The sequence below is a fragment of the Durio zibethinus genome, chromosome 20 (assembly GCF_047325235.1).
Source record: "Durio zibethinus cultivar Kanyao isolate XHJ-2024 chromosome 20, ASM4732523v1, whole genome shotgun sequence".
Taxonomy (NCBI): Eukaryota; Viridiplantae; Streptophyta; class Magnoliopsida; order Malvales; family Malvaceae; genus Durio; species Durio zibethinus.
Genome location: NC_143181.1, coordinates 8,517,536 through 8,543,447, shown reverse-complemented (window position 1 = coordinate 8,543,447; position 25,912 = coordinate 8,517,536). Strand labels below are relative to the sequence as shown.

Here is a 25,912-nt window from a genome sequence, read left to right as displayed (position 1 = left end):
ATCAAGTCGTAAATATTGAGTTAGAGTTTGAAAATTATATATATTTATTTATTTGTAAATCAAATATATAAAAAATTGAATTAAAGAATGAGTTTTTGTGCATTAATACCGTTAGAATATAAAACACCCATTACGAAGTGAGTAAAAAATTTTGAATTATAATATAACTAGTTTGTGATTCATTCGATGCACAGATTAATTTTATTTATTTAAATATATGTATAAACACATAAATAAACATTATTTAATTTACATGCATAATGTACATATAAAATACATATAATATTTTTGGGTTAATTTGTTGAAAGTAAGATAATTATGAAAGAATGTAAATGTTAATTAAACTATCAACTATTAAAATTAAAAATATTGTAGTAGTAATAGTAATAACTATATACTTTTTTTCATTTGCATTGTCCAATTTTCATTTAAAATAGAAATAATACAAACATGTTAAATAAAATTTTCATTTGCCCAAAAGAATAAAAAATATTATGATTCATGATTTATCAATTGTGTAACACTTGAGCAAGAATATACACAAATTCAAAATCAACGTAGAGCAAGTATATACCCAAGTTCAAAATCAACGTAGAGCAAATATATATATGAATTCAATATTGTTAAAGGAAACAATAGAAAGATGTTACAACTTAACTAAAATGTGTAATAGAAAAGAGTTTTGATAATTTTAGATTAATGTATTTATCTTTAAAAGATTAATTTGACATAAAGGTCAAAACAAAAACATTTTAGAAAGTATATTGGGATCCTAATTTAATGAGAAAATTATAGTTATCTACGATTTTCATTAAAAATGAGACATTGTTAATAAATCGTAAGTGATAAAATAAAAAAAATTTAAATTCACATGTAATTTTAAATTGAAAAAGAAAATCTTTTATTTTAAATTAAAAAATAATAATTACTAATATTCCTAATGAATTTTACTACTGTTTGAGAAATAATGATTTAAAAGATGTCTTATATATTATTTAAAATAATGTAAAACTGTTATATAAATTGAAAGAATTGGATAAGTATATTTTTAAATTTTAAAAGCTTATAATTATCTAGTGAAAAAAAATGCAAATTTCAAGTGGTTTATTGTTCATTTCAAAAAAAATCATATCATATATATAGCTAAGGTTTTCTTTTAACTTAAAAAAATCATAAATTTGACAATAATATATATAGCAAATGTATCATTCTCTTAATCAATAATTTCAACATAAAAGAATAAAAAAAGTTTACCCTCTTTCCCTATTGCAAAATGTTTATATAGAAAAAAAAAATTTATGTCTGGTTTATGTAGACAATTACTTTAATGAGCTTTCATATAAAATAAAAAAGTTTTACCTCATCACTTATGTCCTTAATATATAGTTTCCTTTTCAACCTAAATCACAACCATAAAAAAGAAGACATTAAAAAGAAAAGTAATGGATGAATAAAAATGAAAAGAAGTGAAAATTGAAAGTACAAAAATAAATTAAAAAAAAAATAAAAGTTTACAAAACTACGCCTCAAAGCAAGAGTAAAGAGACAAATGACAATGAAAAATGATTAAATTAATATATAAGAAAAAAGTTATGGGATTTAAGACCATAAAATTGATTTGTTTCAGAAAAAAAAAAAAAAAGTAATCAAAGTATGTCATTGAGTTCAGAGTTCACCAGCAAGTGTAGAATCACAATGGCCATAAAAGGTATATAAAAATAATTAATTAAGTGACTAAATAAAATAAAATCAAATAAAAAGCTCACCGATTAATCTTAATTAGGGGTGAGCAAAAGCCAGTTTGAACCGATTAGATCGATCAAAATCGAGTGAATTCGGTTAAATCGGTTCGGTTTATTCGATTTTAGTTATAATCGATTTTTTAAATAGATTAAATTGGTTAATTGGGTCAGATTTCGATTTTTAAAATTGATAATCACACTGATCGAATTAATCGACTTTCTAATAATTAAAAATAAAAAAAATTGAGATAAATATTTTTATTTATTTTTTTTGTAAAATATTGTTGAAATTATTAAATTCTTTACTAATTTAGTTTGAATGATACTAAAATTTGAATTTTATTGAATTAAATTTGTGGTTAAATAATTATTCATAATAGGAAGAAAAATGATAAAAAAAAATTGGTTATTTAATCGAACCGACCAAACCGAACCGATTTTAATCAGTTCGGTTATGATCGATTATTTAATAATATTCGATCGATTCGGTTATTGGTTAAATGAAAATTGATTAAGTCGATTATTGATTTTTTCAAACTAAACCGATCGAACCGACCATTTACTCACTCATAATCTTAATATGAATATCCTTGTATCTAGAACTACTAAACACTCGTCTATCATAACTAATCTATATAGCTTGTGAAATCTAAGCCAAATAAGATAAACATTTTAAATTTCAAATTTGCATTAGAATTTAATCTATAATAGATAGTAGGGTAAGGATTTAAAAAAAAAAAAAGAATAATATTGTATGTATTATTATATGTGTCATTATTAGAAAATGCAAATAAGATAATATGAAAAGACTATTTACATTTTAAATTTTATAGATACATTTGAAAAAAGCAAGCTTTAAGATAAATTTTACCTAATTTAAATTAGATTTTTTTTGCCAATAATTCAAAAATTATTTACATAAATATACAAAGAAACAAAATTTATTGAGTAAATTTTTATGTTAAAAAAATTTTAAAAGATACTTTATTACTGCATTTGAAAATTTTAAATATAAAAAATATTTTTTTAGATTATTAAGAATTTTATTTTATTTAAAAAGATAATTTATCTAAATTAAATTTTATTGTCAACAATTTGAAAGTTATTAAAGTAGATATCCACAAAAGCAAACTTTTTAAGTAATTTCTTATGTGTCAAATAAAAAAGATCATCACATAAGCATTCATATTAGCAAAACTTATTAAGTATCTTTGTATTTTATAATATAATATTATATATAATTGAATTTGATAGTAATTTGTGTCAAAATGATGGCTTTAAAATTAATTAAATGTCACGGTAAAATGAATCTCTAGTTAAAATTTTTTGAATAAAATATTTAATATTTAATAAAAAAATACGTGATAAAACTTTTTTTTTTAAAAACAATTTACAAGACTGTTATTAGTGATTTGACGTGGCATGGCAATTGCATTGAGCTTGACTTTAGGCGAAAGAAAAACCATAAAAATTGAGCAAATTGAGCAGCGAGTTTCCCGGGCAATTTATCCCGTTTCAAAAGGCAAAATCCAAGATTCTCTATGCCGTTGGATCCCAAACTTCCTTTTGCATCTTCGTCCAACCATAACGGAACTCCGACGTCTGTTTTGCAACTGACTCTCTGCTTTTTGAACTAAATGCACTTAAAAACAAAGCACGCAAAAAAAATTTTGCTACAAAAAAACCTTTAACAAAAAAAAAAAAAGGGGAATCGGACCGCCGGTGTGATACGTCGCTCCGGCGAACGGTATTTTTCAATACTCCCTTTTGATTTTGACTTTTAATTTTTTTCAAATCATGCATTCTTAATTTTTTTTCTCTAAATTCTTGATCGAGTTAGATAGGTTACGTGAATGTTCGAATCCAAAACTTGCATATTTTCAAGGCTAGAATTGTTTGTTACGATAATTCGAAATTCATACTTATTTCATCTAATTTTAGAATTGTTTATTGCATATTTTCAAGGTTATACGAATTGTTTTATAAATCAGTTTAATAGTTTTGATAAGATTATTAGTGGCAGTCGTTTCTCTACTATTTTTTTTCATTTGTGTTCTTTTTTTTTCTTTTTTGTTCTTTGGTTAATACAATTTCAATTTTTTGTGCATGCTATTATGAAAAAATGTACTTTCATTTCCCATTTTCTTCTATTTCTATTTCAACTCACTTCTTTCCCCGTCTATGTAAGAATGTATACTTGAATAAAACATATATTTAGTAATAAATATATCTTACAATGGTGATTTTTTGGCTTGAATGATTTCTCTTCTTGAAGGAATATTAACAATTGTTCAAATAATTGTTTTTAGCTTTTGTAATTCCTTTCACTAAACTCTGCAGAACTTGATGAAGTGGATCCATACATTAAAGGATGTATTGCGAGAAAATGAAATGTAATTGCTGGAGAATGTGGATAGTACTTATGAAGGTGTGATAGGCAGTGATAGAGATCCCGGCAGCCAGATTTTCCAACATCTTTTAGTCTAGTCAGTTTAATGGTGGCACATGCTCCTCAACTTGAAGGAATAAGTGGAAAGTGGTGAGTAGAATCGGATAAAAATGGACTTCACTGATGGTTTTATATCAGATGAACGCCTCAAGCTTGTACATTCTGCTTCAGAGAGTGAAGATTCTTTATCTGCTTCTCCAATGCAAATCCCCATTTCTTCAAATTCTCCAAGGTCACCACAGGTCCATGGCAAAGGAAGTCCAGTTAGTTATGATAAGGATTCACATTCTCCAAGAGATAGTTGTCCTAAGAAAGGTAATAATACTTATAGGATTAATGTTACAAATAGCCACTGAATTATAGTTAAATGTTTAATGAGATATCTAAGCTTTAAAAATTTTTAATGTGAGACATGAACTTTGAATTTATTAACTAATATTGTTGTACTTGAAGGGTTATTTGTTTGTTATATGTCATCATTTGAAAATAATCACATTAAGAGTGAGTAGCACATTAATTAACATATTCATAATTTACATATCACATTAGATATTTTTAAAATTAAGGTATCATATTAGATATTTCATTGTAGTTTAGGGGCCATTTGTAATATTAACCCATACTAATAACATTCCAAAATTTTGTTATTATACAATAGGAAAAAGAGCATGAATCCCAATAGAGAGTTCTTGCCATTTAGTATTGGTGCCAAATCTTTACTGTTTTGTCTTAGCCCCATAGAATTCTCCATACGATGGAGACATTCCGTGTAGATTATAATTATATGCCAATGCTGATAATGACTCCAAAGTCAATAAAATATGTTTGAAACCTAATAATATAAACATTTTTTATAAAAGAAAAAGATTCAGGCTTTTAGCTTTTAAGATTTATTTAGTTCATTATTGATCTTGTTCAACAATTTCATTATGTAGGTGATTGTGGTGGTAAAGGAACTTGGGGAGGATTACTTGTTACTGATTACAGTCATTCCGTTGACTTAAATGACCCAAACTATGATAGCAGTGAGGTAGTTAGTCCACAACATGTCCCTTTACTTTCTATGGATTTTATTATTTGTTCTATCTTTTTGTTACTTCAAATTACCGGAGAATGATTAACACAATTTTTAGTATTCAAAGCCCAGTTTGATTAAAAAGTGAAGAAAAATATGTTTGATGCAGGAATATGAACATCCTAATGCAAGAAAATCATCATGTGATTTTGATGCCTACAAAAAGAAGGCAACAATAATAGTGGAGGAATACTTTGTCACTGATGATGTTGTCTCAGCTACCAATGAATTAAGAGAACTTGCAATGCCCAGCTACAACTACTACTTTGTAAAAAAGCTTGTATCTATGGCTATGGATAGGCATGACCAGGAAAAAGAAATGGCTGCTGTTCTGTTATCTACACTCTATGATGATGTGATTGATGCCCCACAAGTTTACAGAGGCTTTAGTAAACTGGTAGAATCTGCAGATGACTTGATTGTAGATATACCGGATACAGTCGATGTTCTTGCATTGTTTATAGCTCGAGCTGTGGTTGATGACATACTCCCTCCCGCGTTCCTTAAAAAACAAATAGCACTCTTACCTAATGATTCAAAGGGGGTGGAAGTTTTGAAAAGAGCTGAGAAAGGGTATCTAGCAGCTCCTATGCATGCAGAGAGTATTGAGCGCAGATGGGGAGGCAGCAAGACTAAAACGGTTGAGGATGTGAAAGCTAGGATAAACAATCTGTTGATTGAGTATGTAGTGAGTAGTGATAAGAAAGAGGCTTATAGATGCATCAAGGATTTGAAAGTTTCTTTCTTCCACCATGAAATAGTTAAACGAGCACTTATTATGGCAATGGAAAGGCGGCAAGCTGAAGATAGACTACTGGATCTGCTCAAAGAAGCAGCTGAAGAAGGCCTCATAAACTCAAGTCAAATTACAAAGGGATTTGACAGGATGATTGACACAGTTGATGATTTGTCCCTTGATATACCAAATGCACAGAGGATACTGAAGTCTTTAATTTCTAAGGCAGCATCTGATGGTTGGTTGTGTGGTTCATCTTTGAAGTCATTATCATTGGAGCCCACAAAAAGATTATTGGAAGACAGTTTTACTAGAACTTTCAAGATGAAGTCTCAATCAATTATTCAAGAATATTTCTTGTCTGGTGATATCTCAGAGGTATGTAATTGTCTAGAAGTAGAGAACAAGACTTCCTCAGGTGAACTAAATGCTATCTTTGTTAAAAGGTTGATAACTTTGGCAATGGATCGGAAGAATAGAGAGAAAGAAATGGCGTCTGTTTTGCTGTCATCTTTATGTTTTCCTGCAGATGATGTTGTAATTGGGTTTGTGATGTTGATAGAATCTGCAGATGACACTGCTCTAGATAATCCAGTTGTTGTTGAGGATCTTGCTATGTTTTTGGCTAGAGCAGTGGTGGATGAAGTTTTAGCTCCACAACATCTGGAAGAGATTGGGAGTCAATTGTTGGGGACAAACTCTATCGGAGGCAGAGTGCTTCAAATGGCAAAGTCATTGCTAAAGGCTCGACTTTCTGGAGAGCGCATCTTAAGGTGTTGGGGTGGTCGTGGTGGCAGTAGTCCTGGATGGGCGATTGAAGATGTGAAAGACAAAATAGGAAAGTTATTAGAGGAATATGAATCAGGAGGAGACATTAGGGAAGCTTGTCGCTGCATAAAGGAATTAGGCATGCCATTTTTCCACCATGAGGTTGTAAAGAAAGCACTGGTGATAGTTATGGAGAAAAAGAATGAAAGACTTTGGGGTTTCCTGGGACATTGTTTTGGCTCAGGGCTCATAACCCTGAATCAGATGACAAAGGGTTTCTTAAGGGTAGCAGAATCTCTTGACGACTTGGCTCTCGACGTGCCTGATGCCCAAAAACAATTTCCAGATTATGTCGAAAGAGCAAAGAAGAAAGGATGGTTGGATTCATCATTTTATTGTGGCAATTCCATACATGTCAAAGAGAATGGAACCTGCCTATGATAATGAGTAAGTTTTCTCATCCCTTGCTATGCAAATCTATGAAACAGTGAACGTACTAAAATGGCTGGAATTACTGCTCAAGTGAGTTATCAAACTTGACTAATCCAGATCATTCTACTCTTCTTTTTTTTCTTCTTAATTTGTTAATCTACCCTTGAAACCCCTCAACCCATCTACTTCCCAGCGGGAAAGGGCATTACGCCTCGATCCGTGGCAACTTCCCAAGTGCAGCAACCCTCACGCCATCTGAGCTAAACCAGATCATTCTACTCTCATAGCAAAGACTACATGGTCAATTTTGCACTTCAAATTAATCATTTATAGTTTTCAGGGAAGTTGAGTTCATTCTTGCTGTGCCTTGGTTTTGCAGAGAATAAGTTGAGAATTGACTTAAATTTCAACATCTGCCTGATACATATGCATTCTTATTGAAAGTGATCAGCTTGTTTTTGCTATTACAGCTTCTGTAATTCTGTTCTTGGCACTTCAGTTTCTGCTCAACCGCAATCCGACCAAGTGAATGTTAAAGATTGTTGTCGCATGTTGTCCAGATCCTATTTTTGTTGCGTTGCATTTAAGAATCGACCTTGGGGATGCTCCTTATTTCCAGTGCAAAGCATGTAGGGAACAGCAATAACACTCGACAGTTTCATGATTATGTTGTCCTAGAATTTTTAATCTTATTTATTTAGGTAGGGCAGTTTTGCTTTATTTGAAAGAACTATAAACAACATTGAAATGTGTAACTCTCATTTTAAAATTTTCCCTTATATTAAAATGATTGTATCAACACCAAAGCGGTCTTTTGAACTTTTAATGTACTTTAGTTAATATTTACTTTGTAAATGCATTTACATGTTCTCTGTTTACTAGTAATTAGTTTAGTGATTAATAATATATTAGGGCTCATTTAGAGATGTTTTTGTTTTGTGTTCTATATTTTTTTTTTTAATTTTTTTAAACGGGATATAAAAATGTGTTTGACATTTTGTTTTTGTTTTGTTTTTAAAATAAAAAAAAATAAAAAGAAAATTTTAAAAAATTTTGAAAATTATTGAAAACACAAAAATGATGATTTTCAAACTTTTGGAAACATTTTTTCACTGTTATGAGCACTGTTTACAATGTCAATTTTAATGTTTAGAAATCTAACGATTTGACATTACAAGAATTTAAATTCCTATCATCTTGTAATTTTAATTTTTAATCACTTTTTCTTATAAGTTTCTGTTAAGAAATTTTTTGCAACAAAAACATTTTATGTAAAAATATTTTCTAATTCAATAAATTTAAAAAAAAACAAAACAAAATTTTCAAAAACATAAACTATAAAATTAGCAACAGTGTCAAACTATCCCTTAGTTGACAGAAATTTTATTAAGAATATATTAAATCTAAGTTATTTATCACGATAATTTTTTCTTTTTGTATTTTGTTAACTTAGAGGGCTCGAATAGGTTGTACGGGCCCACTAAAAATTCAGCCCGTGTGCTATGAACTGTCAGTCCAACACTATTTTTTAATGTGCCTTGTTAGCACATAAAAATTAAGAGTATGGCTAGTTCAACACATGAAACATAGCTCTTATAGGTCATCTCATGCCGAGCAGAGTACTATTCTTTGTGCTTCTTCGCATCTAGCACATTCTATTAATAATTTTCCAATTTTTTATCATTTCTTTAAGAAAGTTATTTTTTTTATTTTTCAATTATCTTTAAAATTAATACATGAAATTAATAGTAGAGGCACATAATTTGCATGGTCTAATAAATATTTTTACGAAAAAAATAAAGAATTTACTAAAATAATATGTTAAAATTAACAAAAATTAATTTTCCATCTCTAAATTTTAAAAAAAATTGCACAAATATCACCACATTATCATTTAATTTCGTGATCTCATCATCTCATAATTCACTTATATCATATATTTTTTTCTTGTATGAGACTTTTTTTATAACCAATTTTAAGTAATGTACATTTCATAATTCCATTTTCTTTGAAAAGTGATATATCAAAATTAAATAAATTATAATTTTATTTACTAATAATTTAAATATTTTATAAGTCTATTTAATGATATAATTTAATTTCTATATACTGCTAACTTAAAGTACCATGAAAGCAAAATAACATGCATCATATAATAAAATTAACATTAAATACAATTAAAAAAATTACCAAATTAAATTCATTTATAACAGTTATGTGCCGGTACACCATAACATATTATTACTTGTTTATCGTACCATGTTGTGTGCCATGTGTCCTGAGTGGGCATGCCAGGCACATCAGGCCCCACTAGTACAAGAACCAAAGGTTGAGGCTCGTGCACCAAGAGCATCGGTGGGGGTTTGCACACTAGGCCTTGGAGAGGAGTCCAGACCGTCCGCACAGCATATAGGCCAACCCGCACCACATCAGGGAAGGCCTAAGAGGGGAAGTGCGCAAGCAGATCTTCTAGAAGCGCACAAGATCAGCAGGAGCCTTCAGCAGGATCTAATTGATCCTAAAAATCAGAAAGTAGAATCCTGAATTGATGTAATCTGTGTAATCCTTGATTAATTGTAATTTTTTGATTCTAGGGATTTAGTCATAAGTGTAACTAGGGACCTCAACTATAAATAAAGGGTCGCCCTACCCTCATTTGTACATAATCTCACACTTTTGCTTTTGTAAATATAGAACATATTCCAGCAATTCTTTTATTCTTCTGTTTCTTTCAAACTTGATCATTATGTCTTTCCCATTGTTCTAATGCCCGCATGCTTGTGTTTCAGGCTGACTTAGGCTAGAAAAAGGTGATTCCAAGCCTAAGGTCGTACGGATTCGAGTATAAGGTCGGAGCCCGTGACAATTAGTATCAGATTGGTTCTGCTTGTTTGTGTGTGTACAGGTTAAATCGTAATCAAAGAGATGACATCCTAGAGCGATGTTACTAGCCAACAACCTGAGGCTCAAAAGCAAGGCCGTTAAAGGGGTAAAAAGGTCAGTTCGAGAAACATCTGGTCTACCATGAATGGGAGGCTGTCGAAAGTGGAAATGACTATGGATGACATGAAAGAGAAGCTTGATAATGTAGAGACTCATTTTGAGGCACTAGACTCCATAAAAAAGGAGCTCAATTTTGAGTTACAAGCTGCTCTCAATCAAGGCCTGGACTTGATCACCTAAAGGAACGAGACCTTGAAAGCCCAGATGGAGACCATACGTGATGGCATAGAGGCCATGTGCAAAGAAATGAAAGAGCTCAGGAGCGAGTTCATTACGTGTAAGACTGTTATTAGGAATGGCATGTTTGCTAGAGCGTCTAAGACTTGTGTGGAGATTCCCAAGCACAAAGAGTTTAAAGGGACCAAGGTGACCAAAAAAGTAGACAACTACCTATAGGGCATAGAGCAGTACTTTAGAGCCACGAGCATGCAAGATAAGGCTACCAAGGTAAGCACCATATCAATGTATCTTACTGATGTTGCCTTGTTATGATGAAGGTACAGGTGTAATGATGTGAAACGCAGGGGCACTATGATTGAAACCTGGGTAGAGTTCCAAAAAGAGTTCAAAGAGCAGTTCTACCTAGAGTATGCCAATAATGAGGCACATGTGAAGATGTACAGGCTTACTCAGTAAGGGGAGATAAGGGACTATGTCCAAAAGTTCTTTAAACTGATGCTTTAAATCTCGGATCTAAGTAAGACAGAGGGTCTGTTTGCTTTCATAGATGGGCTGAAGCCATGGGTGAAGCACGAGCTGCAAAGGCAGGGTGTTTGTAACTTGGCTAAAGCTATGACTATTGTTGAGTCCTTAGCGGAGTTTAAACCACTGAACAAGTTTGAGTCATCCAAGCCCAAGGGAAAAGACAAGGACAAGAGGGACTAGGAGAAGCAGTCCAAAGAAAGGGATTATGATCGATAGTCTAAGGATGAGGATTGATATCATTCGAACAAAGATGGCGAGAAAAAGCCACCAGCAGGCAAGTGAAAGGTAAAGAGGGACCAAGAGCTACTCGCATGCTACCTATATAGAGGAAGCCATATAACGTGTAATTACCCATAGAAGGGTAAACTAGTTACTATAGACAAAAAGTCTGACGAAGAGTCAGAAGCAGAGGTAGCAAAACTTGGGTCGTTGGTACTCAATACTATCTAGAGTAAAAGGAACCACAAGCTAAAGGACTTGATGTTTGTAGATCTGATGGTTACAAGTCAGAAGGTGAGCGCACTATGGACACAGATGCCTCACATTTATTTATTTCAAGTGATGAAGCCTAGAAGCTTAAACTGAAAGTGTAGAAAAGGACTGAAATCATCAAGACTGTGAACTATAAAGAAGTTCTAGCCATTGGAGTAACGCAAAGAGTGGAGTTACAACTTGGAGATTGGAAGGGCAAAGAAACCATTGAGGTTATACCCTTAGATGACTATGAGTTTGTGATTAGGTTAGATTTTGTTGTTTAGATTAACGCCCTTTTTATGCCTTTTTTTAATTACATTTGCATTCTAGATGCACAGTGCCAATGTATTGTACCATTGAGGCATGAGTCCGGGATTGGGTCTAAGGTGGTGTCAACCATTCAATTTGCTAAAGTAGTGAACAGAGATGAAAACACCTTCTTGACAGCCCTGAAGTATAAGGAACCAAAAGACGATGAAACTGATACCCCCTTGAAGGTGCTAAAGGTGCTTGAGTCTTTTAGCGATGTGATACCCACAAAGCTACCTAGCAGGCTACCACCTAAGAGGGAGGTGAACCATAAAATTGAGCTAGTGGCCGAGGCTAAGCCATCAGCTAGAGCCCCTTACCGAATGTTTCCACCAGAGTTAAAGGAGTTAAGAAAGTAGCTCAAGGAGTTGATTGATGCTGGCTTTATCAGGCCATCTAAAGCACCATATGGTGCACCAATTTTATTCCAACGCAAGCATGATGGGTCATTGCAGTTGTGTATAGACTACTGGGCTTTGAACAAGTAGACCATCAAGAACAAATATCTTATCCCACTCATTGCGGACTTGTTCGACCAACTTAAAAGTGAAAGGTGGTTCACTAAGCTGGACTTGAGGTCGGGCTATTACCAGGTCAGGATCTCGGAAGGAGATGAGCCTAAGACAGCGTGTCTCACTTGGTACAATTTGTATGAGTTCTTAATCATACCATTCGGACTCACTAATGCCCCAACAACCTTTTGTACACTCATGAATAAGGTACTTCAGTTGTTTTTTGATCGATTTGTTATGGTTTATCTTGATGACATTGTGATATACAGCCAGACATTGAAAGAGTATGTAGACCACTTGAGACAGGTGTTCAAGATGTTGTGGGCACATAAGCTGTATGTCAAGAGAGAGAAATGGTTATTTGTCCAATTAGAGATCTCGTTCTTAAGCCACATAGTGAGAGGTGACAGGATTCGTATGGATGAAGTCAAGGTGCACGTCATCTTGGAGTGGGAACTGCCAGCCAAAGTCATTGAGTTGAGGTCATTTCTTAGGCTAGTCAACTACTATATGGGCTTCATCAAAGGCCACTCACCCATAGCCACGCCATTGACTAACTTGCTCAAGAAAGGGATAGCATAGGAGTGGAGCATAGGGTGTCAGGAAGCCTTTGATCGGTTGAAATAAGCTATGACCGATGAGCTAGTCTTGGCCTTACTAGACCATGCCAAGCCGTATGAGGTGCATACAGACGCAACAAACTTTGCTATAAGGGGAGTACTAATACAAGAGGGACATCCAGTCGCGTTCAAGAGTAGAAAGCTCAACGAGACTGAACACAGGTACATGGTCCAAGAAAAAGAAAAGACAACAGTGATGCACTGCTTACGCACTTAGTGTCATTACCTATTGAGGTTAAGGTACGTGGTCAGGACGGACAATATGGCAATCAGCTACTTCCAGTAATAGAAGAAATTATCCCCTAAGCAGGTAAGATGGTAAGATTTTCTTATGAAATTTGATTTCTAAAATGAGTACAAGCCAAGACGGACGAACATGGTGGTTGACGTCCTAAGTAAAAAGGTGAACCTTGCTGCCATTAGCAACCAAAAAGGTCTTTGGTGCTGCGCATCAAGGAAGGGCTTGCGCATGATCCTACAACCAATACTTTCATAAAGTATGCCCAACGAGGTAAGACTAGGCAATTTTGGTTGCATGATGGTTTGTTGTACACTAGGGGCAATAGGTTATTTATGCCACAGCATGGGAAGCTTCGCGGGGAAATCATGCATGAGTGTTATGATTCGATGTGGGCCAAACACCTAGGGGTGAGTCACACCTTGGCTTTGCTAGATGAGTGGTACTATTGACCACACATGAGGAAAGATGTGAAGGCCTATGTGAAGACTTATCTTGTGTGCCAACAGGACAAAGTGGAGCTCAAGAAATCGACGGTCTCTTGGAGCCATTGCCAATGCTAGAGTGACCATGAGAAAGTGTCACTCTTAACTTTATAGTCAGTCTACCTAAGGCAGAGAGGTTCAAAAGCATCATAGTAGTGATGGATAGATTTTTCAAGTATGAGATTTTTATTCCAGCAATCAATGAGTGCCCAATCGAAAAAGTAACCCGATTGTTCTTAAAAAACATGATGAAATACTGGGGAATACTGATGACCATTATTAATGATTGGGACAGGCATTTCACGGGCAGGTTCTGAATTGAGTTGTTCAAACTATTGGGGTCAAACTTGAACTTTTTCACCAACATGCATCCATGAACCGATAGGCAGACTGAGTGTGTGAATGGACTATTGAAAGTTTACCTTAGGCATTATGTGAGTGTCACGTAAAGGACTAGCCAAAACTGCTAGATGTTGCTTAATTTTCTTACAACTTGCAAAGGAACGAGGCAACGAACCAGAGTTCATTTGAGATCGTGACAGGTCAGCAACCTCTAATATTCGATTCGATTGCTGCAGGTTATACAGGGCTGAATCTAGTAGCATACAAGTTTGCCAAGGCTTGGCAGGAGCAAGCTGACTTGGCCAAAGTCTGTCTCCACAAGACAGCAAAGAGGTCAAATAAATGGGCAGACCAGAACAAATGGGACGTACAGTTTCAAGTAGAAAACTTAGTGTTGGTGAAGTTACATCCCATTGTGTGCCATACGAGGCTGCACAAAGGCCTAGTTTGAAAGTATGAGGGACCTTTTCGAGTAGTCAAAAGGGTAGACAAGGTTGCCTACAAACTGGATATGCCACTCAAGCCAAGGGTACACCTGGTGTTCCATGTCAGCATGTTCAAGCTATTCCATGAGGATGTGAGAGATTCAGGACAGACAGAGTCAAAGCGTGCTCCATTGAGAGCTAGAGCCTCATATGAAAAAAAGGTCAACAGCATCATAGCAGACTAAAAGGTGAGGCAGAAGAACTATCAACCAATACAAGAGTACTTGGTGGGCTGGAAGGGACTTTCAGACGATGAGGCAAACTAGGAGCCAGTAAAAAACTTATGGTAGTTTTAAAACCAGATCAGGTAGTACCATGCAAAAAAGGTAACGAAGGTGTCGTGTAATCAAGTGAGGGAGAATGTCACGCCCTGGGTGGGCACGCCAGGTACATCAGTGCACCAGCACGAGAACCAGAGGTTGAGGCACGCGCACCAGGAGCATTGACGGGGGTTTGTGCACTAGGCCTTAGAAAGGAGTCCAGACCTCCTGCACAGCATGTAGGCCAGGCCCGCATGATGCCCGCACCACATTAGGGAAGGCCCAAAAAGGGAAGTGCGCAAACAGATCTTCTAAAAGCACACATGATCAGTAGGAGCCTTTAGTAGAATCTAATTGACCCTAAAAATCAGAAAGCAAAATCCTGAATTGATGTAATCTGTGTAATCCTTGATTGATTGTAATTCCTTAATTGATTGTAATTCATTGATTCTAGGGATTTAGCCATAAGTATATTAGGGGGCCTCAACTATAAATAGAGGGTTGTCCCACCCTCTTTTGTACATCATCTCACACTTTTGCTTTAGTAAAATACATAACATATTTTAGCAATTCTCTTGTTTTTCTATTTCTCTCAAACTTGCACATTCTGTCCTTCCTATTGTTCTAGTGCCCACACACTTGTGTTTCAGGTTGACTTAGACTAGAAGGAGGTGATTTCAAACCTAAAGCCACAAAGATTCTGAGTCTAAGATCGAAGCCTATGACACTAGCACTAGCACTAACTCTTGATAAGTCGTATCATACCAATTCAATAGGCCGAAAACCCTTAACCCAACACAGTATAAGCATATGAATCATTGTAAATATAACAATTGATTCTGCCAAGCATAACCTATGATGTGCCACTCATTTGATAGTCCTATTTAACTTAAAGAAAAAATCAATCAAAATGATATATTAAAGCAATCTCTTTCAATTTTTTATTGCAATTTTCATATAAATCATATTTGGCATCTTATATAAATATATAAAAATCAAGACCTTTAACAAAAAAATGATATTGTCCAACGTGAATAACCGTTATAATTAACATGTGGATAATTTTAAAATTTTGTTATATCTCTTTTAATAAATTAATTACATTTTTGTTTTATTATTTATCTTAAATCACTTTTAATTAAATTCATATTAAAGGTAATAAAACTTTAATTGCCATAATCAAAGAATAATTTTATCACCTTATTTTTCAATTGTAAATATTTAACTCTTAAATTATATCTTATATCTTATATAAATATATAAAATCCAAAACCTTTGACAAAAAAAATGTCCAACGTGAATAACTTATATAATTGACATTTGGACAATTTTAAAAAATTATCTAATATTTTCTAATAAATTAATTACATTTATATTTTATTATTTATCTTAAATCACTCTAAATTAATTTCATATTAAAGGTAATAAAACTTTAATTGACATAAACATAGAATAATTTTATCACCTGCTTTTCTAATTGTAAATATTCAAATCTTAAATTACATTTGTATAAGAAAAAATTCAATTTTCAATTTTTTAACATATTACCTATTTATTTACTACACCATTTAAGACATATTATATATATGTTTAATATGTATATATATATATATATATATATAATTTTGAAATAATTAATAGATGATTAAATAAATTGAAATTAATTTTGGTATATATAATATCAAATGAATTTCATTAACATTATTACACTAATTTCAAAATCTTTCCTTTTCCATTTCTCCAAACAAGTTAAAACACGTTATATTTTATTATTATAATTGCCAAGCATAAATTACTCTCAATTTAAAATACTCTTATTGATCTTGATTTGGTTCTTAAATTCATTTTAATCAATTAATCATTCAAAAATTATAAATCATTTCATAATTATTTCTAAGATAGCAAGACCCACCCTATAAGTAAAGGTGTTTTGGGATATTGAAGAAATAGATTGTATCATTTCAATATTTTTTTTTCTCATTGTCTTGATATGCCTTTTGTCATGTAGTAAAAATAACTTAAATTCGTTTTTGTCTTTGTGATGTTATATATGTAGGTGGATTAGATGCACAAAATTTAATATAATCAGTTACTTCTTAAAGTTTTTTATTACTTTATGTTTGGTTTTGTATTATTTTAGTTACTCTTCTATTTGTTTTCTTTTGAGTGAAATTGTTCTAAATTCATGCTTCATTATAATTATATAATAAGTTATGCTTCATTGTAATCATATAATAAGTTATTTTTTTGAAAAAAAAAATCATTTTGAAAATACATTCCCTTTAAAATAATTTGTTTTGGTACCAAGAAAATTAAGCAAAATTTCTTTAAAATTTAATGATTTGGATTTTTTTTTCTTATGTTTTGGCTATTGCTATTAGTTCCATTACAATTTAAATTATAAAAAGATGTGTACATATTATTTTATTCTTTTTTCTAAGTTTTTGTTATTATATTGATTTGTATATCAAATCTTCATTATTCTTCTCTTTTTGGATCATGAAACAAGAGAGCAAACTAGATTGTAGATTAAAAGAAAGTGATTGCCTGTCACCTATCTTATCATATGTATTAAGTATGCATTTTTTTATTTTTTTAGGAAGTGATTTTACTTAATATAGGATTTTTTTTTTTTTTGTTTTAGTCATTACATATGTTTGTTGCTTTGATATTATCATTTTCATGATTACCATAAAGCAAAGCTAATTCCAGTTCAGGCATAAATAAAAATTGTTAAAGTAGCTTTCAATTGATTCTATTTTCTATTTACCATAAAGTAGAGCTAATTATATCCAAACGTAAATAAAAGTTTCATATAGATTCTATTTTCATTACCTTTATAATTTTAGGAGTGTTTATATATTAAATAAGCATTATTATTTATAGAAATATTTTTATTGTAATTACTCTTAATTCTAAAGTTATTATTAGTCAACCATTAGCATTTAATATTTACATTTTGTTTTATTTCAACCAAAAAAAAAAAAAGAATGGAAATCTACATTTTACTTGATCGCAATAAGATTCTTGGGTTGCCCTTTATTATCAATGTGAAAATATGACTACTGGAAATAACCTACTTTACAAAATCAACTAGAATTTTGTATCCATCTTTTACATAGTTGACTATAACATCTTTAAGGCCATCTCTTGTTACAAAAATCTCAACCAACATACTATTATGTTTGCCTTAAAGCTACCCACTTTCACCTTTGTGTCAAAGTCAAAAACTTTACATTAAAAGTAGACCCTTCCTACCTAAGTATTGTTATTCCTATCACCCAAAAACTCTACCAACTATTTTATTTTAACTTAAAATTTCAAATTCCTATTAGTATTTTCCTAATTATCATTTCCCTTAATCCATTATTTTTATTCTTATTTGATTTATACAATACATGTTTGTGAGTACATTCATACATACAATGATCTTCTTTACTCTATTTAAATACATAGTTTTCTTTCATTAAATTATGTTTTAAACATATACGATGCATGGATATGAAATTATTTACTCTTTTGCTCTGTTTAAATACATAGTTTTCTTTTGTAGAAACTTTTGCTCGGTGCTGCCCCTAATTTTGATGAAAAAAACTATGTATTTAAACAAAATAAAAGAGTAAATTATATATATATATATATATTAAATTATACAAAATTAAATAATATTTTATTCCAAACCATAGAACATTAAATAATGTTTGATTTCAAACCATAGAACATTATATAAATATATAAAAGCCAAACTTTCTAACAAAAAAAGAAATAATCTGGTGTAGATAATCTATATTTTCGACATGTGGACAATATAAAATATTGACATGTGTTCAAAATTAATTATCCATTTAAATTTTAAAATTTAGAATTTAATGGTAAAATAAATTGAATTTAAAATAGCTTATTTCCATTATTATAAAACGCATTCAATGATTCTTATTAACATTTATTTTTAAATGATTAATTTACTAAAATAAATTAAGATAAAATCAAGAGTAAAAATATTTTACATTGAAAAGTAATTTATACTTGATAATTAGAATAATCAAGTTTAATATGTATTCAATATACTTGAGAGAAATGAAAAATAGATTTTGAAATTAATCTAATAATGATAATAAAATTAAATTTTTATTAAATGATAGTTTTTATATATTCCTTAAATTACTCTCACTACTTCCATTTTTAATTTTTAGTCAACTTATTATAATAAATTTTAAATACCTTGAACACCTTATTAATTTTATATCTTATTTTATACAAATATATAAAAATAAAACATCCAACAAAAAAGAAAATATTCAATGTGAATATTCTATTTTTTACATGTATACAATCATGAATAAATGCCATGTATCATTTAATAAATATATTTTATTTTATTTTATGTGATGAATTTTTATTTAAAAAAATCAATATGTTTAATTTAATTTGATAAATTTGTTATGTAAAAAAAAGTAAAGTTATTTAATTTAGGTTATTACATTTATTCTCATTTAAATATTCATTACTTTTACCTTATATAAATAACTTTCAATTCAATTTGTAATCAAAGTTAATTATTTTTTACCTTAGATCACTCTCAATTAAATTTTATTCTTAAGTTTTCACACCAACTTCAACATTATAAATAAGAATATGCTTTTGTCTAGGTTATCTTATATAAATATATAAAAGCCAAAATTTTTTACAAAAAAAAAAATTGTGCAACATTGATAGCCTATATAATTGACATGTAGGCAATTTTAAAAATTTGTCATGTATGTTCTAATAAATTAATTACATCTATATTTTATCATTTACCTTAAATCACTCACAATTAAATTCATATTAAAACTAATAAAACTTAAATTACAATCATCATAGAATGATTTTGTCACCTCATTTTCAATTATAAATATTCAACTCTTAAATTATATCTTATATCTTATATAAATATATAAAAGCCAAAACCTTTGACAAAAAAGGATATTTTCCAATGTTGATAGCCTATATAATTGATATGTGAACAATTTTAAAAGATTTTCATGTATCTTCTAATAAATTAATTATATTTATGTTTTATTATTTACTTTAAATCACTCTCAATTAATTTTATATTAAAAGTAATAAAACTTTAATTGCCATCATCGTAGCATAACTGTCACCTTTTTTTTCAATTGTAAATATTCAACTCTCAAAATTACATTTGTGTAAAAAAAAAATCAGTTGCCAATTTTTTAACCTGTAACCTATTTATGATATATTCAAAAATTTAAAACTTGTTAACTACTGCATTTTTTTCAAAAAAACGCAGTAACTAATAATAAATACTATGCTTCAAATACTATAAACATAATATTCCAATGGAAAAATAAAAAAGTTAAGTACAAATTCAATATTGTGTTTCTATTAAAATAAACACAATAAATAATAATAATTATTACGTTTTAAAGCATAGCAACATAGTATTCAAGTGAGAAAAAAAATTACTACTTAATTAAAAAATATTCCAAAAAAAAGTAATTACAATTATTACGTTTGTTTTCAACAAATGCAATAGTTGATGTTTGTAAAATAAAATTACCATACGTTGACTTTCAAAAGGATAAAATAAAAAAAATATTTTTATTCAAGTCAAATATGAGATAAAAATAACTTTACTCCAAAAATCTTAAAAAAACTACAAAAAAAAAAAAGATGAATTTCTGATTTCGAGATGTTTTAGTATTGTTGGAATTTGATATTACTTTAGGAAATAGATACCCAAAAATTAAACATAGAAATCATTTTCTCACAAGTATAAATTCTAGATAAAAATCTCATATTTTCTCGAATCAAATGTCCCTCAAAAGTTAAATTACAAAAATCCACCTTGTGGTTTAATATGGATTGAAAGTAACTCAAAAGGTTTAGAGATTAACATTTAACTATCTTATAATTTGCTATATTTTCTTTTCTCCAAAATCATGATTTCTTCTGTTTTCTTTTCAAAATTTTTTCTTTTATTTTTTTCCTTTTTATTCAATAATTTACTCTTTTTCTCTTTCCAAATCCAAAAAAAAAAAAAAAAAAAATCATTCTCAATCATTCAATCATTAATCCAAACCAACATCCTACGTTAATTTATCAAGTTTCTCCATATTGCATAAAGGACATAATCCAAAACTCAATACTAATTATCATGTTGAAACTAACAAGATAATAATAATAATTCAACTAATTAATTCCCATAAATCATAAAAAAGTTTCATAATTAGAATAGATGAATAATTTCATAATAATAATTGAAATCCCAATCCTTAGAAATTTAGATAGCCAAAATCCTACTCAAATTCTTATTTAATTTATCTAAAAAAATCAATAAAATTCTAATTTGAACGGCCTCAAACCACGATGGTTTCATATAATTTACCTTACTTTACTTTAAATAAGTTTAAAATTAGGTTTTATTAGGAATATAATTTTGATAATTAATTAAATAGTCATTTATTATGTCTTAATCCTATAATTTATTGCCTTAAAAGAAAATAAATTCTGCATTTATGAGAATTACAATAACTTTAGAGTGTATTTGACGCATAAAATTATGATAAAATATGATAAAATAATATTATAAATAAAATTAAATTAAATAATGTTATCTTATTTTATGTTCAATATATATAAAATTAAAATAAGATAATTTTATTTATTGATCAAAATTATCTTTTTTAAAATTTATATAATTAAAATTATTAATGTAATTTTAAAAGATATAATAAAATATGTAAATTCAATCTTATGAATTAAAAATAATTCTTTTCATTTTAAGAAGATTGGATTATACTATACCAAAATGATGATTAATTTTTTTTATAATTATATCTTTTCTTTTAATACAAACTAAATATTATATAAAATAATTATATCTTATTTTATTTATCATTCTATATATCAAACATAATTTTAAATTACAAGATAATGATAATTTATCTCTTATGAAGGGTATGGTTTATAAAATTTGTTTCTAAAGTTTTAATATTAAAAGTTTTTAAGTTTTATTTTTACAAATCTTAAGTCCACGTAATAAGCATTGGTAAGGTAATATTTAATAAAAATAATTTATGATTAATGCATTGGTTTTTTTATTTGAATTTGACGAATAAAAACATATAAAAAATAGTAAAATACTCTAATATCTTTCATAAAATTAAAAAACAAAACCCTAAAATATCGGTGGACTACAATCTTAGATTCTTTATCATAAAAACACGTGGCAAAATCGCCCACCTAAACTCATTGGATAGCGACTCACCTCAGAGGTAAAAACCACCTTCGCTTTTATTTTCCTCCTAGAACGACAAACCTGCTTTTGACAAAAATGGAAACAGAAAACGCGAAAGAAACCGGAGAAATCGAAGCATCGAATGAGGCTAAATCCGATCCTGGCTCCCCCCCGAACCCGAGAACCGTTAAGACGAAAGTGCCCGAAGTAGAGATCCGATTGTATCGACGAGGCAAGGGTCCGATCGACGTGTTCAGGTCGAGCTTGGGAGGATGGGACCAGGACCAACTGGAGGTCCGAGATATACTCGAGAAATACGGGTTCAAATCGATTTACGCTTACAATACTGAGTCGGGTCGTGGCGTCCCAGTCCGATTTCATCCGAGAAATGGAAGGTCTATTATTGGATACAAGGACGGTTCGGTGGTTTACATTGACGGCGAACCAAAAGTAATTTCAAAATTCTATCTGTTTCCATGATTATTGGTTATATGTGATTTTTAACATGAATTATATCAAATATATATTGTTGATAATTTAATCAAATTTATATCTCGAAATGAACTAAAATTTACTTGGGATATAAAATAGCACATATTTCCGAGCAATTAAAGATCAAAATCGTATTTTTTAGTAGCAAAATCCCTGAATATTGTTTTTTTACATGAAACTATTTGCTTATTTATAATCAAATATAAGTAATTTTGCTTTTTTACACTTTTTTTTTAGTATCTGTGGCTGAAATTCAAAATATATGCTTGGTCATATAAACAAACAATATTTTTTGAAATTAAAGGTTGAAGGTGTAATTCTTTTGGAGAAGAAAACACATGATTTACTTCTATGTAGAATGACTATGTTATATTTATAGTATTGGTGTTGCATTTTGGTCATTTAGTCATTTTTAAGCCATTATGGTTTTGCAATCTGCCATTTGCATTTTGCTTTTATAGCAATTTTTTAGAAGTAAAGCACAAAAAATAATTATTGAAAGGAATAACCATATGGAGCCTTACCAGCTTTAGCTAATTGTCAAGGATGTTTTTTTTAGGTTGGCACTGTGAATTAATCTAAATTACTAGACTATAGTGTATAATACACTGAAAATTTTATCACTGAACCCTGAATGGAGGGAGTCTTTTTACACTGATTAATGTTAAGGGTGTTGAGCTATATAAACCCTTGTATTTTCATCTAATGTATCCTCATGTTGAGATTGGCTTTTTTTTCTTTTTTGGGTATAAAGGAGGCCATAGTCTGGGGATAATTTTTATTTTTATTTTTTGGTAGAAAGATTGGGTTTTGATTTATCATAGCAATGAATTAGTCAAGTTGGATGCTCTAGGACTCTCTAGAGAATCCAAAATCAAGATGGGTCATCAGGATCATATACCATTTGAAGTGAGCACCCAAGCCTCAACCTAGTAGATTTTTTTTTTATTATCTTTGACTACTTTCTACAGTTGTAGAATAAGTTTGTTTTCAAATTTGAGTGTGGCTATTCAACCTGGATTCAACATCGACTTGGTGACAGCTTTGAATCATCAGGTCACTAGTGTTCAATTGCTAGGTCATTTAATCTACTTCTTTAAATAAAAGATATTTAATAGTAAGGATATAAATAGGTTGAAATATTCTGGTGCAAACTATGTCTGTAAATATCTAAGTTATAATGATGTAAACATGTAGAGTTTTAACAGTAAATGGTTAAAAAGGGTCTGCTTTTACCAAATTCTACTCAACATTTTATTACAATTGATGTAGGTGAATCATGCTTATATATTGTCTTTATAATAGTTATTAGGATAACCAAGTCATAGTGTGTTGCTTAGAAGCAGTTGTCATGGCTTTGAGTCCCACGGCTTAAACCTTAGGGTGATAAGGGTTAAATTTACTAATCAAAAGACTTGATAAATTCATTTAACTCATATATTTGGTGGACTAATTGGTTTTTTAACTTGTCAAATGCAAATATTGTGTTAGGTGAAATGAGGATTGAACTGCATCCCTAAGCCAACTATAACCTTGAGATTGCTTTATGCTTACCTTATTCAAATAATTTTCCCCAACCCACCCACACTTTATACAAATAAATAAATAATGTTTTGTATCCTTTTTGTACTTTCATTTAACTCAGGCTAAAGCCTATTATATTTGGTAGACTAATTGGACTTTTAACTTGTCAAATGCAAATATTGTGTTAAGTGAAACAAGGATTGGACCGCATCCCTAAACCAATGAGGACTGCATCCCTAAACCAAATAAAACCTTGAGGTTGCTTTATGCTTACCTTATTCAAATAAGTTTCCCCAACCCACCCACACTTTATACAAACAAATAAATAATGTGTTATATCCTTTTTGCACTTTCCCCTATACTGTATAAACGTTCCTATGCACATGATTATCATCTGATGATTCATGTTCCAGATCCCAACTAGTTTTCAGTATCTCCAATGTTCCAATATTTTAATGTAACAGATGGTTAGTTGCTCATCTAAAGCAATTAAATAGATCTTAAAAGAGCTGATAGACTTTGAGTTTCCTTTATGATGTATGAAGCATGCTCGTTTTTTTGGTACCTCCTTATATTTATTTTCCTTTCCTCCATTGCATAGATCTTAAAAATTCTTTGACATAGCCACTCTTTCTTTCCTATGATCTTGTTTAAGTCTGTTTGAGCTTTTTGGTTTGAATTCTAGAAACCTATATATGTGTGTGTGTGTGTGTGGTTGGATTTGTGAGCAATAAATCCTGGCTATGAAGCCTGGACTGCTTCAAATATTGTTTTCATCGTGGCTTATCCGCTTCTTTGGCCAATGACTGGAAATTATATTCAACTCTTCATGATGCTTATGATTTGTCTGCTCATAAGCTGATATGACGAGTGGCTTTTCTTTCGTTCTTGATTTCAGGATTCTTTGATCAAACCTATAACCAAGATCTTGGTAGGAGTAGCAGTTATAACACTTTTGATAGCTCTGGTAGTGAAGGATACTCCGGAATGGATCAAGAAATTAAACATTTTAGGTGGAGATTTCCCTCCTTGGGTCCTCGCTTGCATTGTTATCGTTTTTACACGCATGAGGAAGAGAACGAAGGATTTCTTGAAGAAGCTTGGTTGGTGAACAGAGATGCTCAAGAGGCATTTTGTTTAGGCCTGATAAGAGGCTGGTAATGATGAAATCTTGTGCTTCCCCCCTCCATTTTTGTTTCTATGCCTAGAATAATCTGTTGATGTTCGTGGAACACTTCCACACATATATCATAAATCAAAATAGCGCAAGAAGTCACAAAATGTGTTAAATTGTGATGAAACTCAGATTAATCTGTAAGATTTTGAAGTGAAGGGAATTCAGTGACAAGCTATTTAAGTTTGCTATCAGGATATATCTTTCTTATTAAAACAGTGTACCACCATTATTATGCTATATGCTGGAAGTAAATATGTTCTAAGTATTTCTGACTCATACTCAAGTTATAACTTACATGTAGAGCATGAATGCTAGACATGATAATTTTGAACATGATATGATAACAAAACACAAAAATGATACGAAAAAAAACATCACAAGTAACAAGATTAAAATTTTTGTAAAAATTTTGTGGTTGGACAAAAACAAAAAAAAATGTGTTTTGTGTTTAGCTTGTGACACAAATTTGACAGAGATTTCTGCAGAATAGTTTATCAATTTGTGAGCAATTAGCTATTGGATTTGGACAAAGGCAACACACCAAGAATGACCTCTTTGATTCAATTTCAATCATCTCACCAAAGTTGTAGTCAATTTTAAAAGGACTGGCATGAAAATTTATAGGGGAGAATTACAAATTGGAGAGTTGAGAACCACAATGTTTATCATTACTATCATGGCAAAAAATATTTAGTAGAAAGAAAATATCGAGTTACAAAATTAATGATAGAGAAATTGCTTTTACCATTTTGATCCTAATAACTAACAAGTTTTTTGGATTTTAGCTTGTACATTTTATGCTCTTAATATGTACATCTTACCACAAATGTATGTTAAACTT

The 25,912-nt window shown here is 30.5% G+C and overlaps 2 protein-coding genes across 2 annotated transcripts; both read left to right on the top strand.

Moving 5' to 3' along the window:
• The first annotated feature begins 3,414 nt into the window (after nucleotides 1-3,414).
• LOC111315025 (MA3 DOMAIN-CONTAINING TRANSLATION REGULATORY FACTOR 2-like) lies at nucleotides 3,415-8,008 on the top strand. Its single transcript, XM_089749479.1, has 5 exons — nucleotides 3,415-3,489; nucleotides 4,083-4,506; nucleotides 5,127-5,221; nucleotides 5,376-7,217; nucleotides 7,673-8,008. Exons 2-4 carry the CDS (start codon nucleotides 4,302-4,304, stop codon nucleotides 7,209-7,211), a joined length of 2,136 nt encoding a protein of 711 aa, XP_089605605.1. The 5' UTR covers nucleotides 3,415-3,489; nucleotides 4,083-4,301; the 3' UTR covers nucleotides 7,212-7,217; nucleotides 7,673-8,008.
• A 13,921-nt stretch (nucleotides 8,009-21,929) lies between these two features.
• Nucleotides 21,930-25,347, top strand: LOC111315746 (WD repeat protein). Its single transcript, XM_022917718.2, has 2 exons — nucleotides 21,930-22,328; nucleotides 24,793-25,347. Exons 1-2 carry the CDS (start codon nucleotides 21,975-21,977, stop codon nucleotides 25,003-25,005), a joined length of 567 nt encoding a protein of 188 aa, XP_022773453.2. The 5' UTR covers nucleotides 21,930-21,974; the 3' UTR covers nucleotides 25,006-25,347.
• Nucleotides 25,348-25,912: the final 565 nt, after the last annotated feature.

What these genes read in the sequence shown, in the direction of transcription:
- LOC111315025 (XM_089749479.1), top strand. Translation starts at nt 4,302, where the DNA reads ATGGACTTCACTGATGGTTTTATATCAGATGAACGCCTCAAGCTTGTA. An exon ending in AGATAGTTGTCCTAAGAAAG is followed by an intron (nt 4,507 to 5,126) that starts GTAATAATACTT and finishes TTCATTATGTAG; the next exon opens with GTGATTGTGGTGGTAAAGGA. An exon ending in CAAACTATGATAGCAGTGAG is followed by an intron (nt 5,222 to 5,375) that starts GTAGTTAGTCCA and finishes TGTTTGATGCAG; the next exon opens with GAATATGAACATCCTAATGC.
- LOC111315746 (XM_022917718.2), top strand. Translation starts at nt 21,975, where the DNA reads ATGGAAACAGAAAACGCGAAAGAAACCGGAGAAATCGAAGCATCGAAT. An exon ending in ACATTGACGGCGAACCAAAA is followed by an intron (nt 22,329 to 24,792) that starts GTAATTTCAAAA and finishes TCTTGATTTCAG; the next exon opens with GATTCTTTGATCAAACCTAT.